Genomic DNA, 12,544 nt, shown 5'->3' with positions numbered 1-12,544 from the left:
TTAAATGGTAGGCCACTTAAAAGTGTAGATGAACAAAGGGACCTTGGAGTGCTTGTCCACAGATCCCTGAAAGTAGCAGGCCAGGTAGATAAGGTGGTTAAGAAGGCATAGCGAATGCTTGCCTTTATTGGCCGAGGCATAGAATACAAGAGCAGGGAGGTTATGCTTAAATTGTATAATACTCTGGTTAGACCACAGCTGGAGTACTACGTGCAGTTCTGGTCACTATTATAGGAAGGACGTGATTGCACTAGAGAGGGTATAGAGGAGATTTACTATTATGCTGCCTGGAATGGAGAATCTTAGCTGTGAGGACAGATTGGATAGGCTGGGTTTGTTCTCATAGAACCAGAGGAGGCTGAGAGGAGACCTCATTGAGATGTATAGAATTTTGAGGGGCTTGAATAAAATGGAAGGGCCTATTTCCCTTGGTGGTGGGGTCAATTACGAGGGGGCATAGTTTTAAGATGGTTGGTGGAAGGTTTAGAGGAGATTTGAGAGGAGGCTTCTTCATGCAGAGGGTTATGGGGATCTGGAACTCACTGCCTGGAAGGGTGGTGGATGCAGAAACCCTCACCACATTTAAAAGGTGCTTGGATGTGCACTTGAAGTGCCGTAACCTGCAGGGTTACGGACCTAGAGCTGGTAATTGGGATTAGACTGGATGACCTTTTGTTGGACGGAACAGATATAATGGTAATTACTGCAGGGAATCGAATGTAGCCAGAATGATTTCCTGGACTAGTTTTGATCATCTGGATTGGTCGGAGAGGAATTTTCCCAGTTTTTTCCCCCCAATTGGCCTGGGTTTTTAAATCTGTTTTTTTGCCTCTCCCAGGAGATCACATGGCTCCAGGTGGGGTGGAATGTAGAATATTGTGGTGCAGAGGGTGTTGCAGTTGTGTGGGGTGGACTGGATGCTCTTTACCGTTCCGCCATTGTTCTTTGTTCATAGGCTTATATGTAACCTTCAGGGCTGCTGACCGAGGGCCGTGTGGCTCTTTGTCGGCTGGCGCGGACACGATGGGCTGAAATGGCCTCCTTTTGCGCTGTAGATTTCTATGTTTCTATAAGGAATGCTTTGTATTTTCCAAAATCTGATCCAAATTCACTGACGACCTTATCATTATTAAAACTTTCTTCTGGTTGGCCTTTTCTGTTAAGGTTTTTTTGGACTTTGTAATAGTTGAAAGCAGCATTCAAACAGCAAATGTAACGCCCCTATTTAAAAAAGGAGGCAGACAAAAAGCAGGAAACTATAGACCAGTTAGCCTAACATCTGTCGTTGGGAAAATGCTGGAGTGAATTATTAAGGAAGCAGCAGCGGGACATTTTGAAAAGCATGATTCAATCAAGCAGAGTCAGCATGGTTTTATGAAAGAGAAATCATGTTTGACAAATTTGCTGGACTTCTTTGAGGATATAATGAGCAGGGTGGATAAGGGGTGTGGAACCAGTGGATGTGGTGTCTTTGGATTTCCAGAAGACATTCGATTAGGTGCCACGTAAGAGCTTACTGCACAAGATAAAAGCTCACGGGGTTGGGGGAAATATATTGGCATGGATAGAGGATTGGCTAACTAACAGAAAAGAGAGAGTCGGGATAAATGGGTCATTTTCCGGTTGGCAAACAGTGGGCTGCCACAGGGATCGGTGCTGGGTCCTCAACTATTTACAATCTGTATTAATTATTTGGATGAAGGGACCGAGTGTAATGTAGCCAAATTTGCTGATGATACAAAGATGGGTGGGAAAGAAAATTGTGAGGAGGACACAAAAAATATGCAAAGGGATATAGACAGGCTAAGTGAGTGGGCAAAAGTTTGGCAGATGGAGTACAATGTGGGAAAATGTGAGGTTATCCACTTTGGCAGAAGTAATAGAAAAGCAAATTATAATTTAAATGGAAAAAAATTGCAAAGTGCTGCAGTAGATACCTGGGGATCCTTGTGCATGAAACACAAAAAGTTAGTATGCAGGTATAGCAAGTAATCAGGGAGGCAAATGGAATGTTGGCCTTTATTGCAAGGGGATAGAGTATAAAAGCAGAGAAGTCCTGCTACAACTGTACAGGGTATTGGTGAGGTCACACCTGGAGTACTGCATACAGTTTTGGTCTCTGTATTTAAGGAAAGATATACTTGCACTGGAGGCTGTTCAGAGAAGGTTCACTAGGTTGATTCTGGAGATGAAGGGGTTGATTTATGAGGATAAGTTGAGTAAGTTGGGCCTATACACATTGGAGTTCAGAAGAATGAGAGGTGATCTTATTGAAACTCATAAGATAATGAGGGGTCTCGACAAGGTGGATGCAGAGAGGATATTTCCACTCATGGGGCAAACTAAAACTAGGGAACATAGTCTTAGAATAATGGGCTTCCCATTTAAAGCTATGAGGAGAAATTTCTTCTCTGAGAGGATTGTAAATCTATGGAATTCTCTGCCCCAGAGAGCTGTGGAGGCTGGGTCATTGAATAAATTTAAGACATAGATAGACAGTTTCTTAACCGATAAGGGGTAATGGGGAGCAGGCAGGAAAATGGACCTGAGTCCATGATCGTATTAAATGGCGGAGCAGGCTCGAGGGGCTGCATCTACTCCTGTTTCTATTTCTTATGTTCTTATGATACCAAATTGTGAGTTATTCAAGTGGAGGACTGCACCAATATACAGTAAAACGCAAACAGACTTGCAGAATGGAAGATAAGTGGCAAATAGAATTCAATATAGTGTGACCGTGGTGATTTTTGTTGGTACAATAAGGAGGCCACTTATTCCTTGGCAGGTAACAAACCAAACCGGGTAGAGGAGCAAACAGATCTGAAAATACAGATACATAAATCGCGAAAAGTAGCAAGGCAAGTTGATGAGGACAGAAAGAGTGCAAATAAAGTACTGGAGTTCATTTCTCACAAGCGCATACATATATAAACAAACTGGGAAACCGCGGCTTTGCATTTAAAGGTTTAGCGTGATCTTCCCTTCTTTGGCAGTACCCTGCAGCCGGGGATGACTGACGTCTGTGCGCGCGCGTAGCCGCATTCTCCGAGCGGAGTGTGAGCTTGTGATGCGGCGCGCTCCCGGGTGCTGGCGATGCGGCGAGCGGGCACGCGCGGTGCCTCCCACGCTCGCTGTCGCTGTCGCGCGCACCGGGGGCGGAGTCCGGAGGCGGAGCGTGACAGGGACAGGGACAGAGGCAAGTGTCAGAGGCAGAGCTCGCGCTCCGGGCTGCGCCAGCTGCTGTACTGTACTGTACTGTGCGGGGCTGGCGAGTCGCTGCAGCAGCTCTGCTCTGAGCCTCAGAAACCATCATCATGAATCCTCAATGCGCGCGCTGTGGGAAAATTGTTTATCCCACGGAAAAAGTGAACTGCCTGGACAAGGTAATTTCATTTATCGCAAGCGGGCGGCCGGTCGCTGCGGCTCGTCACTTGGTCTCCGATAAAGTATTTTAAATTGGAAAGAAAATGGGAATGGATGCGAGCTAAGCCGGTGAGGTGGGGAGGAATAAAAAGGCTGAACGGGAGATGGGGTTGAGATCAGACTGTGGCCGGTGCATTAAAATGGAGCTTTTTGCTTCTGAACTACGCGAAAAGTGTCGATTTCAGGTACTGAAGGCTTCAAATGCTGGGAATGGATCTAATGTACTTGTTCAATATATGACGCATTGCTGAATGATGCGAAGCATTTGACTAGACCGATGGTACGAAGCAACCTGTCACTGAATGTTACCATACCTGAAGGGAACTGGTTTAGCTCGGCATTGAAAAATATTTATTTACTGCACGATTTATGCTCCATTCCTAATCTATTTATATATTTCTTACACGGTGCTAGTTTTATCCATGCGTTAAAAATTCCGCGTTTATGTTTACGAGATCCATAGTTTGACGCAGAATTTATTGTTGAGAGGTGTGTAGAATAAAGCAAAATTATTTTGCTTTCTGGTAACACCTGTGATTTGTTTTCAGGTTAGTTTCGGGCTTTTTATATGTGTAGTATGTCACGTATGGAATGATTAACGTGCTTTTCTCTGACTTATTTTATATTGAGTAAGTATTGGGCAAACCAGTTGAAGAATGAATTTTTGTTTTTGCAGTATTGGCACAAAGCATGTTTCCACTGCGAGATCTGCAGAATGACCCTAAATATGAAAACGTACAAAGGATACGAAAAGAAACCTTATTGTAATGCGTGAGTAAATACTGAGTTCCGTTTTGTGCGTCGAAAATGACAAGCCCAACAAAAAAATGTCTTCAGTATTATTGTCATTCTAATCTCTTGCAATGAGCATAATTACTAAGAGTGATACCCCAGAAACAAGTTTAGTGACCCTGCCCTAGGGTGTGGTAGTTTTAATATTTACATTATGTACAAGATGATGCCTTATTGTGTGGTAAGTTAATTTTTCCTTTATGACTTGGTCATCAAAAGTTTCAGTACCATAAAAGTTACATACGAATACAATGCTTTAAATTGATGCCATTAAAATTGCATTCTTTCATGCTTATTTTTGTTGGATCAAATACACGCACCAAAACATCTAGAAAAATATTTTGGATTTGTAAAAAGATAACATTTAAAATGTGGCTTATTTTGGCAAAATTACAGTTTGTTTCTGTGCTCAACTAACAAATAATACCTAGATATTTCAACTTTAGGATTCAAGGCACGTAATATCAACAGAATAGGGTTAAGGTTTGTATGCCCGAAACAAATACAAGCTTCATTTAAATGTGTTAATAAGGGTTCTGTACCAGAATCAGGACCCTGTTGTGAAATTGGTGTCCATGAGCATCTGGAACGTCAATTCCTTAATCCGCCTATCAAATCATGGCAAGAACAGTTGGCAAGCAGTTTTCACAAGTGGTATTTAAAGAGATCATTATCCCCATTTTATGTAAGTCTCTGGAAGTCTTTTTAGGCTTCTAAGGTGCTTTGGGCCAAGATTTTGGCTGTTTGGGTAAGTTTTCAGCTGGTGAGTTACTTTTTCAGGGTGAGTTTGTAGAAGGCAAGTCTGTTTCATAGGATGGTATGCTATCAATTGCTGGATATGGGAATGTTGCTGGGTTTACCCTTGAGTCTGGCAGTCGAGAAGAAATAGCACTTGGATGTGCCCACTGTGCTGGATTCTCGCAAGTTAAGCGCACCACAGACTGCATGCATGTAGCCCTATGCGCTTCTCATCACGAACAAGTACTGTTTCTCAGCAGGAAGGGCTTCCATTCACTCAATGTTCAACTTGTTTGTGACCACAGCATCGATACTTGCCTGGTTTCCTGGTAGTATTCATGACTCTTTCATACTGTGCTAGTCTTTAATACCACCTCTGTTCCAGCCACACCATCGGGTGACAGACAGACTGGCTGCGAGAGGACTAGGCCTATCCCCTCGCCTCCTGCCAGGAAGCTGGGCAACGATGTGAAGCAGTGAGAGCCGTGATCCAACAAGGGTTCTGATTGAGAAAACCATTGGTGTCCTGAAATAGTGCTTGCACTATTTGGACAGCTTAGAACCAAGAGCGAATGTCAAGATTCATAATTGTTTTCTGCATGCTCAACAATATTACAGTCAAAGGTGAGTTGCCTTGCTGTGAACTACCAGAGCTGTAAGGCAGCAAATTTATTGAGAGATTCTTCTGAACCATTCCTCCACTGCCCGGATCAAAAACAGTCACTCCTTCCATCTGATCCACTCCTGACACCCACCATATCAATGATCTCAAACAGTACGACTTCATGGATGTTCCTGTTAGCCCACTATGATTATGAAAACCCACAATTGTGCCAAAATATTTACTTCACTATTTCAAAAGCCTCCAGTCTTAATTTAATAAATGGTTTCATGACCGAAGCTTATCGACAAATTACCCTTGTGCATGACTTGAGTGCCCGGTTACCTGTTCCAGTGCCTTTAAATGGCATCAGGAACGTACAATATTGATGCCTCCATTAGGTGAGCTGCCAAAGAACAGTGCGAGTAGCGTTGGCAGCCCATGTATTAATCGGGGACTAATTAGTAGCGTCCATGTAATCCTATTCACATCTGTTTCATCCTAACTCTCTTTGTTTATGATGCTTGCCCTCTATTCTGTTGCCTCTGCCTTGTTAAATCTTCAATCCTCCTCATTTTATATTTGTTGACCCTTTGTTACTAAAAAAATGCAGATACAGAGTAACCTAGTAGATTAGTGCCGCGGCGGGGGGGATGAAATCCTGGGGAACCCGAGTTTGGACTGGCCCAGACTGATGGAATCTATTTAAAATGAGTTTGGAGATTCGCTGCTCAGTTACTGTGGGTCTCTGCTGTGCAAAATTGACTTGAAATTCGCAATGTCACTCGTAGAGACTATAAGAATGACTGGGATAGGAAATGGAATATTTATTTTTGTGCTGGGGTTCTTTTCTGTTTGACCAAATGTGGCCTGTAATTGCTCGATCTGAACACCGTGGGGAAGATTCTCGCTGTTTATAGCAAAATCATAAATCTGTTCATTGTGCACATGTTTACAATTTTGTTAGAAATAGAGGACATCTTCCCTTTTTGTGTGCCATAGTAGAAAAGTATATTCTCCATATTGACATTACCCAGTGAGTAAATTTATGAAAAGCCTACACTGCAAAAGTCTGAAGAAAATTCAGTTGGATTTCTGAACAGTTAAATTTTGCCCAAATATAAAACACATCAATCTGTCAACACACCCTTTTTAATCTATCCGTGTCCAAACAGTGTCTCGCCACATAACTATGTACAACAGTAATAAAGAAACTACAAAAATTGTGTTCAGTTACAACAATCTTCTGTTTTCCCTTCCTTGATTTTGTAGCAGAATTACAAAAGATGGAAGAACATCTCAACAAAATGTAACTGCTTCTCTATTCTAAACATTTAAGTAATCTTAGATATATTTATCAAGTGTGTTTTTTATTAGATACTTTGTTTTTGTAACTGCTTTTCCATAATGTATTCACATGCCCTCTGTTGTTTCTGTTGTTGCAACTTGTTTACAGCACAGTTGGCTCTTTATCAGTATGCCTGGTCATTTAGAAATCTCTTGCTGCATTATTCAACTTGTGCTGCAGTTCCCTGACTGAGTATCACTGTTGAGTATGACGAAAGAGTTTTTAAAAAAAAAAGTTGATGTAGCTGTGCTTTTTTAAAAGTCCTTTTTTGATAATGGAACATGCATTCATTTGTTGATGCTTAATAACGCCACATCAACTAATCTTGGATCTTTAGAATTTTTTAAAAAAGCTTTAAACTTGAACTACATTTTGCCCAAATCAAAACATTAGTTTTCCATGTGTCACTTCAATTTATCAGTGTTGGAACTGTGTCTCTTACCATCACTCACTCGCAAAAACATGTCCTGTGGCATGCAGATTTCAAACTTGGACCACAAGATTGCAAAGTTGATAAAATCAGTTTTGGTGCCGAAAGACCACAGGGAAACACAACTGGTTCCAGAAATAACACAATAAGCTAATAAAGAAGCATTTTTTGCAGGGATGGGAGGAGGGGAGCAGTATGACAGTAGACAAAAAAAATTACATTTGTTATTTCAATCTTTATAACTAAAGCAAAATCATATACATCCTCATTATATCAGTATTTTTGATACTGTAGTCACCTGCATAATATCAATAAGTCTGACCTGCTGCTGATGCTTTTCAATCATTGGCCTGGGATTTCCACCGTGACCGCAACCTGGAAGTTCGATCCGAAAATGTGCAAATTCCCGCGCCCATTTTGCCAATGTCATGTTATGTTCAAATTTCATTGGAATACAACTGATTGATTTTCGCCCACCTTTCAATGTAAACAATCGGGGCCCAAGGAAAGCACTGAACTCTCTCCATATATTTATTTTCTTTAAAATGAAAATTAAAGATTCAACTAATTTAACAATAATTCATGCACATTAGACATTGCATGTTTCAGAACCTGCAATAGGGAAACTTTTACATTTTTAACGTGACTTACACTGACACAATAAAAATGCATTGGAACAGAAATTGCAATAAAGCACCAGAAAAATGATTTTATTTCCTACTTCGTCTGAAAACCTGATGATAATTTGAAGAGAGCCTCTGACAAGCACAAATACAGGAAACTCTCATATAAGGCTCTGAAACTTGGAGGTGCGCCAACTGTATTGGGCGGAGATGCGTTTGGATGGAAGTATCGATAGACGATTGTAAAAGATCAAGATGATTTGGCGGTATTGTACTTGTCTGTGTAACTCATTTATTCCCAGAATTCAGCAATCCTTTAGGCTGCGTATTTAATTTGAGCCCCGATTGCTCTTGTTTCTTGCGGCGCATACACGCAAGAAATTCCAGGCTATTGTCACTTATTTTGTTTTTGAACATGGCAAGACTTGAAGTTAAGCAGATTTCTGAATAGATATTGAATTTGAACTCAAATCATTTTAGAGTCTTGGGAATATTTATGTATTATTTAATATTTGTTACTTATAATGGTGTTTGGGGGAAAAAACTTTCAGAACATAGATGTACATATTTATGTGTTAATCAAGTGGTTAATTGACAACTCAAGAATACAGTTATGAAATGGGAAATATACAAGAGCTTTTACTTCATTGGCATTTCACATTTTAGAGCCATTGAAGGTGTACAATTTATGGACCAAGATGTTCGGCGTTATTTCTGCCATATTTTTCTCTCTCCAAGTTTCCCAGTGGCACATATTTACTGTAGTCTGGATGATTAGCTAGAGATTTGTTCCTAGCTCTATACCATTGTATAGCTGGTAAGAGAGATGGAATCAGACCAGCATGGTGTGGAAGTCTATGGGCTCAAGTTTCGGAACGCGCCTAGAACGGCGCAGCCCCGACCTGGATGCCCGTTTTACGCGCCACAGTGCGCCTAAAAAAAAACGTACCTATTCTCCGGCTCCCTGCAGGCCCTCTGGAGCCGGGCGCGGCGCAGCACAAGCTGTGGGGGGTGGAGCCAGGTCCCTGCGCTGAAAACAGTGCAGGGACCTCTGCACAGGCGCGCTACAGTGGGCGCGCATGTGCAGTAGCTCCAGGCACCCAAAACTATGTGGGAGGGGCCCGGAGCACGCAGCCCCTAGCCCTGGCTGAATGGCCTCACTGGGGCTGCGTGTATAAGGCTGCCTCCCACGCCCAGCTCCTGCTTCCTTCCGATTGGATCTGACCCGACTTGACTCCCGCTCCCACCGACCAGACCTCCGCTTCCCCTGCTCCCGACCACCGCCCCCCGACCTCCGCTCCCGACCTTCCCACCCCGACCCCCGCTCCCGACCTCCCCCGACCTATCTCCGCTCCCGACCTGACCTCCCTTCGCCCCCGACCGACCGCTCCCGACCTCCCCCGACCTACCTCCACTCCAGACCTGACCTCCTTTCGCCCCCGACTGACCGCTCCAGACCACCCCCCTCCACCCCACCGACCGAACTCCGCTCCCGACCTCTCCGCACCCCGCTTCCGACCTCTCCCCACCCCACCCCCGACCGACTTCCGCCCCCTGACCGACCGACCGACTTCTGACCGACCGACCGACTTCCGCCCCCCCTGACCGACCGACCGACTTCCGCTCCCCCTGACCGACCGACCGACTTCCGCTCCCCCTGACCGACCGACCGACTTCCGCTCCCCCTGACCGACCGACCGACTTCCGCTCCCCCTGACCGACCGACCGACTTCCGCTCCCCCTGACCGACCGACCGACTTCCGCTCCCCCTGACCGACCGACCGACTTCCGCTCCCCCTGACCGACCGACCGACTTCCGCCCTCTCTTTCCCACCCCTCGCCCTCTCTTCCCCCCCCTCGCCCTCTCTTCCCCCCCCTCGCCCTCTCTTCCCCCCCTCGCCCTCTCTTCCCCCCCTCGCCCTCTCTTCCCCCCCCTCGCCCTCTCTTCCCCCCCTCGCCCTCTCTTCCCCCCCTCGCCCTCTCTTCCCCCCCTCGCCCTCTCTTCCCCCCCTCGCCCTCTCTTTCCCCCCCTCGCCCTCTCTTTCCCCCCCTCGCCCTCTCTTTCCCCCCCTCGCCCTCTCTTTCCCCCCCTCGCCCTCTCTTCCCCCCCTCGCCCTCTCTTCCCCCCCCTCGCCCTCTCTTTCCCCCCCTCGCCCTCTCTTCCCCCCCTCGCCCTCTCTTCCCCCCCTCGCCCTCTCTTCCCCCCCCTCGCCCTCTCTTCCCCCCCCTCGCCCTCTCTTCCCCCCCCTCGCCCTCTCTTCCCCCCCCTCGCCCTCTCTTCCCCCCCCTCGCCCTCTCTTTCCCCCCCCCTCGCCCTCTCTTCCCCCCCCCCTCGCCCTCTCTTCCCCCCCTCGCCCTCTCTTCCCCCCCTCGCCCTCTCTTCCCCCCCTCGCCCTCTCTTCCCCCCCTCGCCCTCTCTTCCCCCCCTCGCCCTCTCTTCCCCCCCTCGCCCTCTCTTCCCCCCCTCGCCCTCTCTTCCCCCCCTCGCCCTCTCTTTCCCCCCTCGCCCTCTCTTCCCCCCCTCGCCCTCTCTTCCCCCCCTCGCCCTCTCTTCCCCCCCTCGCCCTCTCTTCCCCCCCTCGCCCTCTCTTCCCCCCCTCGCCCTCTCTTCCCCCCCTCGCCCTCTCTTCCCCCCCTCGCCCTCTCTTTCCCCCCCCTCGCCCTCTCTTTCCCCCCCCTCGCCCTCTCTTTCCCCCCCCTCGCCCTCTCTTTCCCCCCCTCGCCCTCTCTTTCCCCCCCCTCGCCCTCTCTTTCCCCCCCCTCGCCCTCTCTTTCCCCCCCCTCGCCCTCTCTTTCCCCCCCCTCGCCCTCTCTTTCCCCCCCCTCGCCCTCTCTTTCCCCCCCCTCGCCCTCTCTTTCCCCCCCCTCGCCCTCTCTTTCCCCCCCCTCGCCCTCTCTTTCCCCCCCCTCGCCCTCTCTTTCCCCCCCCTCGCCCTCTCTTTCCCCCCCCTCGCCCTCTCTTTCCCCCCCCTCGCCCTCTCTTTCCCCCCCCTCGCCCTCTCTTTCCCCCCCTCGCCCTCTCTTTCCCCCCCCTCGCCCTCTCTTTCCCCCCCCTCGCCCTCTCTTTCCCCCCCCTCGCCCTCTCTTTCCCCCCCCTCGCCCTCTCTTTCCCCCCCCTCGCCCTCTCTTTCCCCCCCCTCGCCCTCTCTTTCCCCCCCCTCGCCCTCTCTTTCCCCCCCCTCGCCCTCTCTTTCCCCCCCCTCGCCCTCTCTTTCCCCCCCCTCGCCCTCTCTTTCCCCCCCCTCGCCCTCTCTTTCCCCCCCCTCGCCCTCTCTTTCCCCCCCTCGCCCTCTCTTTCCCCCCCCTCGCCCTCTCTTTCCCCCCCCTCGCCCTCTCTTTCCCCCCCCTCGCCCTCTCTTTCCCCCCCCTCGCCCTCTCTTTCCCCCCCCTCGCCCTCTCTTTTCCCCCCCCTCGCCCTCTCTTTCCCCCCCCTCGCCCTCTCTTTCCCCCCCCTCGCCCTCTCTTCCCCCTCTCAAACATCCCCCCCTCTCCACCCCCTCAAACATCCCCCCCTCTCCACCCCCTCAAACATCCCCCCCTCTCCACCCCCTCAAACATCCCCCCCTCTCCACCCCCTCAAACATCCCCCCCCTCTCCACCCCCTCAAACATCCCCCCTCTCCACCTCCTCAAACATCCCCCCCTCTCCACCCCCTCAAACATCCCCCCCTCTCCACCCCCTCAAACATCCCCCCCCTCTCCACCCCCTCAAACATCTCCCCCCCCTCTCCACCCCCTCAAACATCCCCCCCCCTCTCCACCCCCTCAAACATCCCCCCCCTCTCCACCCCCTCAAACATCCCCCCCCCTCTCCACCCCCTCAAACATCCCCCCCCCTCTCCAACCCCTCAAATATCCCCCCCCCCTCTCCACCCCCTCAAACATCCCCCCCCCCTCTCCACCCCCTCAAACATCCCCCCCCCTCCACCCCCTCAGACATCCCCCCCCTCCACCCCCTCAGACATCCCCCCCTCTCCACCCCCTCAGACATCCCCCCCCTCTCCACCCCCTCAGACATCCCCCCCCTCTCCACCCCCTCAGACATCCCCCCCTCTCCACCCCCTCAGACATCCCTCCCCCCCTCTCCACCCCTCACTGTCAGAAACACAGACACAGACAGAGAGTGAGAAAGACACACAGACAGAAGGAGTGATAGAGACACTGACAGAGACACATGGTGGGGGCATCCCAGCACGCTGTTGGAGGACTCCCGGTGCTGCAGTCAGTAAGTAGAAAATGTTTTATTTATTGATTTTAATAAAATATATTAAAAAAAATTTTTTTTTGATTGATTTATTGATGTACTTATCATTTATTATTGATGATGGCTCTTTTTGTAAAACTGAAGTGTTTAATGTTTGTAAACTTCCCTTTAAACACCTCCCCCCCCCCCCCCCACCCCTCCCTCCATTCCCTACGCCTGATTTGTAACCTACGCCTGATTTTCTAAGTGTAGACAAGGTTTTTCTGAGCATACAAAAATCTACACTTACTCCATTCTAAGTTAGTTTGGAGTAAGTTTTCACTGCCTAAACTTTCAAAACTGGCGTAAGTGGCCGGACACTTTATAAAAAAAAAAAAAAAAAAAAA

At 48.4% G+C, this 12,544-nt stretch overlaps 1 protein-coding gene across 2 annotated transcripts in view; it reads left to right on the top strand.

The window, feature by feature from the left end:
- The first annotated feature begins 3,194 nt into the window (after positions 1-3,194).
- nebl (nebulette) overlaps positions 3,195-12,544 on the top strand; it is a 403,223-nt gene continuing 393,873 nt past the window's right edge. For both annotated transcript variants that reach the window (XM_070881396.1, XM_070881395.1), the window contains exons 1-2: positions 3,195-3,383; positions 4,100-4,194. In XM_070881396.1, the coding sequence (XP_070737497.1) occupies positions 3,315-3,383; positions 4,100-4,194 (164 nt within the window). In that variant the 5' untranslated portion in view covers positions 3,195-3,314. The remainder of the gene's footprint in view (positions 3,384-4,099; positions 4,195-12,544) is intronic.

The sequence above is a fragment of the Pristiophorus japonicus genome, chromosome 5 (assembly GCF_044704955.1).
Source record: "Pristiophorus japonicus isolate sPriJap1 chromosome 5, sPriJap1.hap1, whole genome shotgun sequence".
Lineage (NCBI taxonomy): Eukaryota > Metazoa > Chordata > Chondrichthyes > Pristiophoridae > Pristiophorus > Pristiophorus japonicus.
The sequence above is the reverse complement of the archived record's forward strand: the minus strand, read 5'-3'. Positions and strand labels throughout refer to the sequence as shown.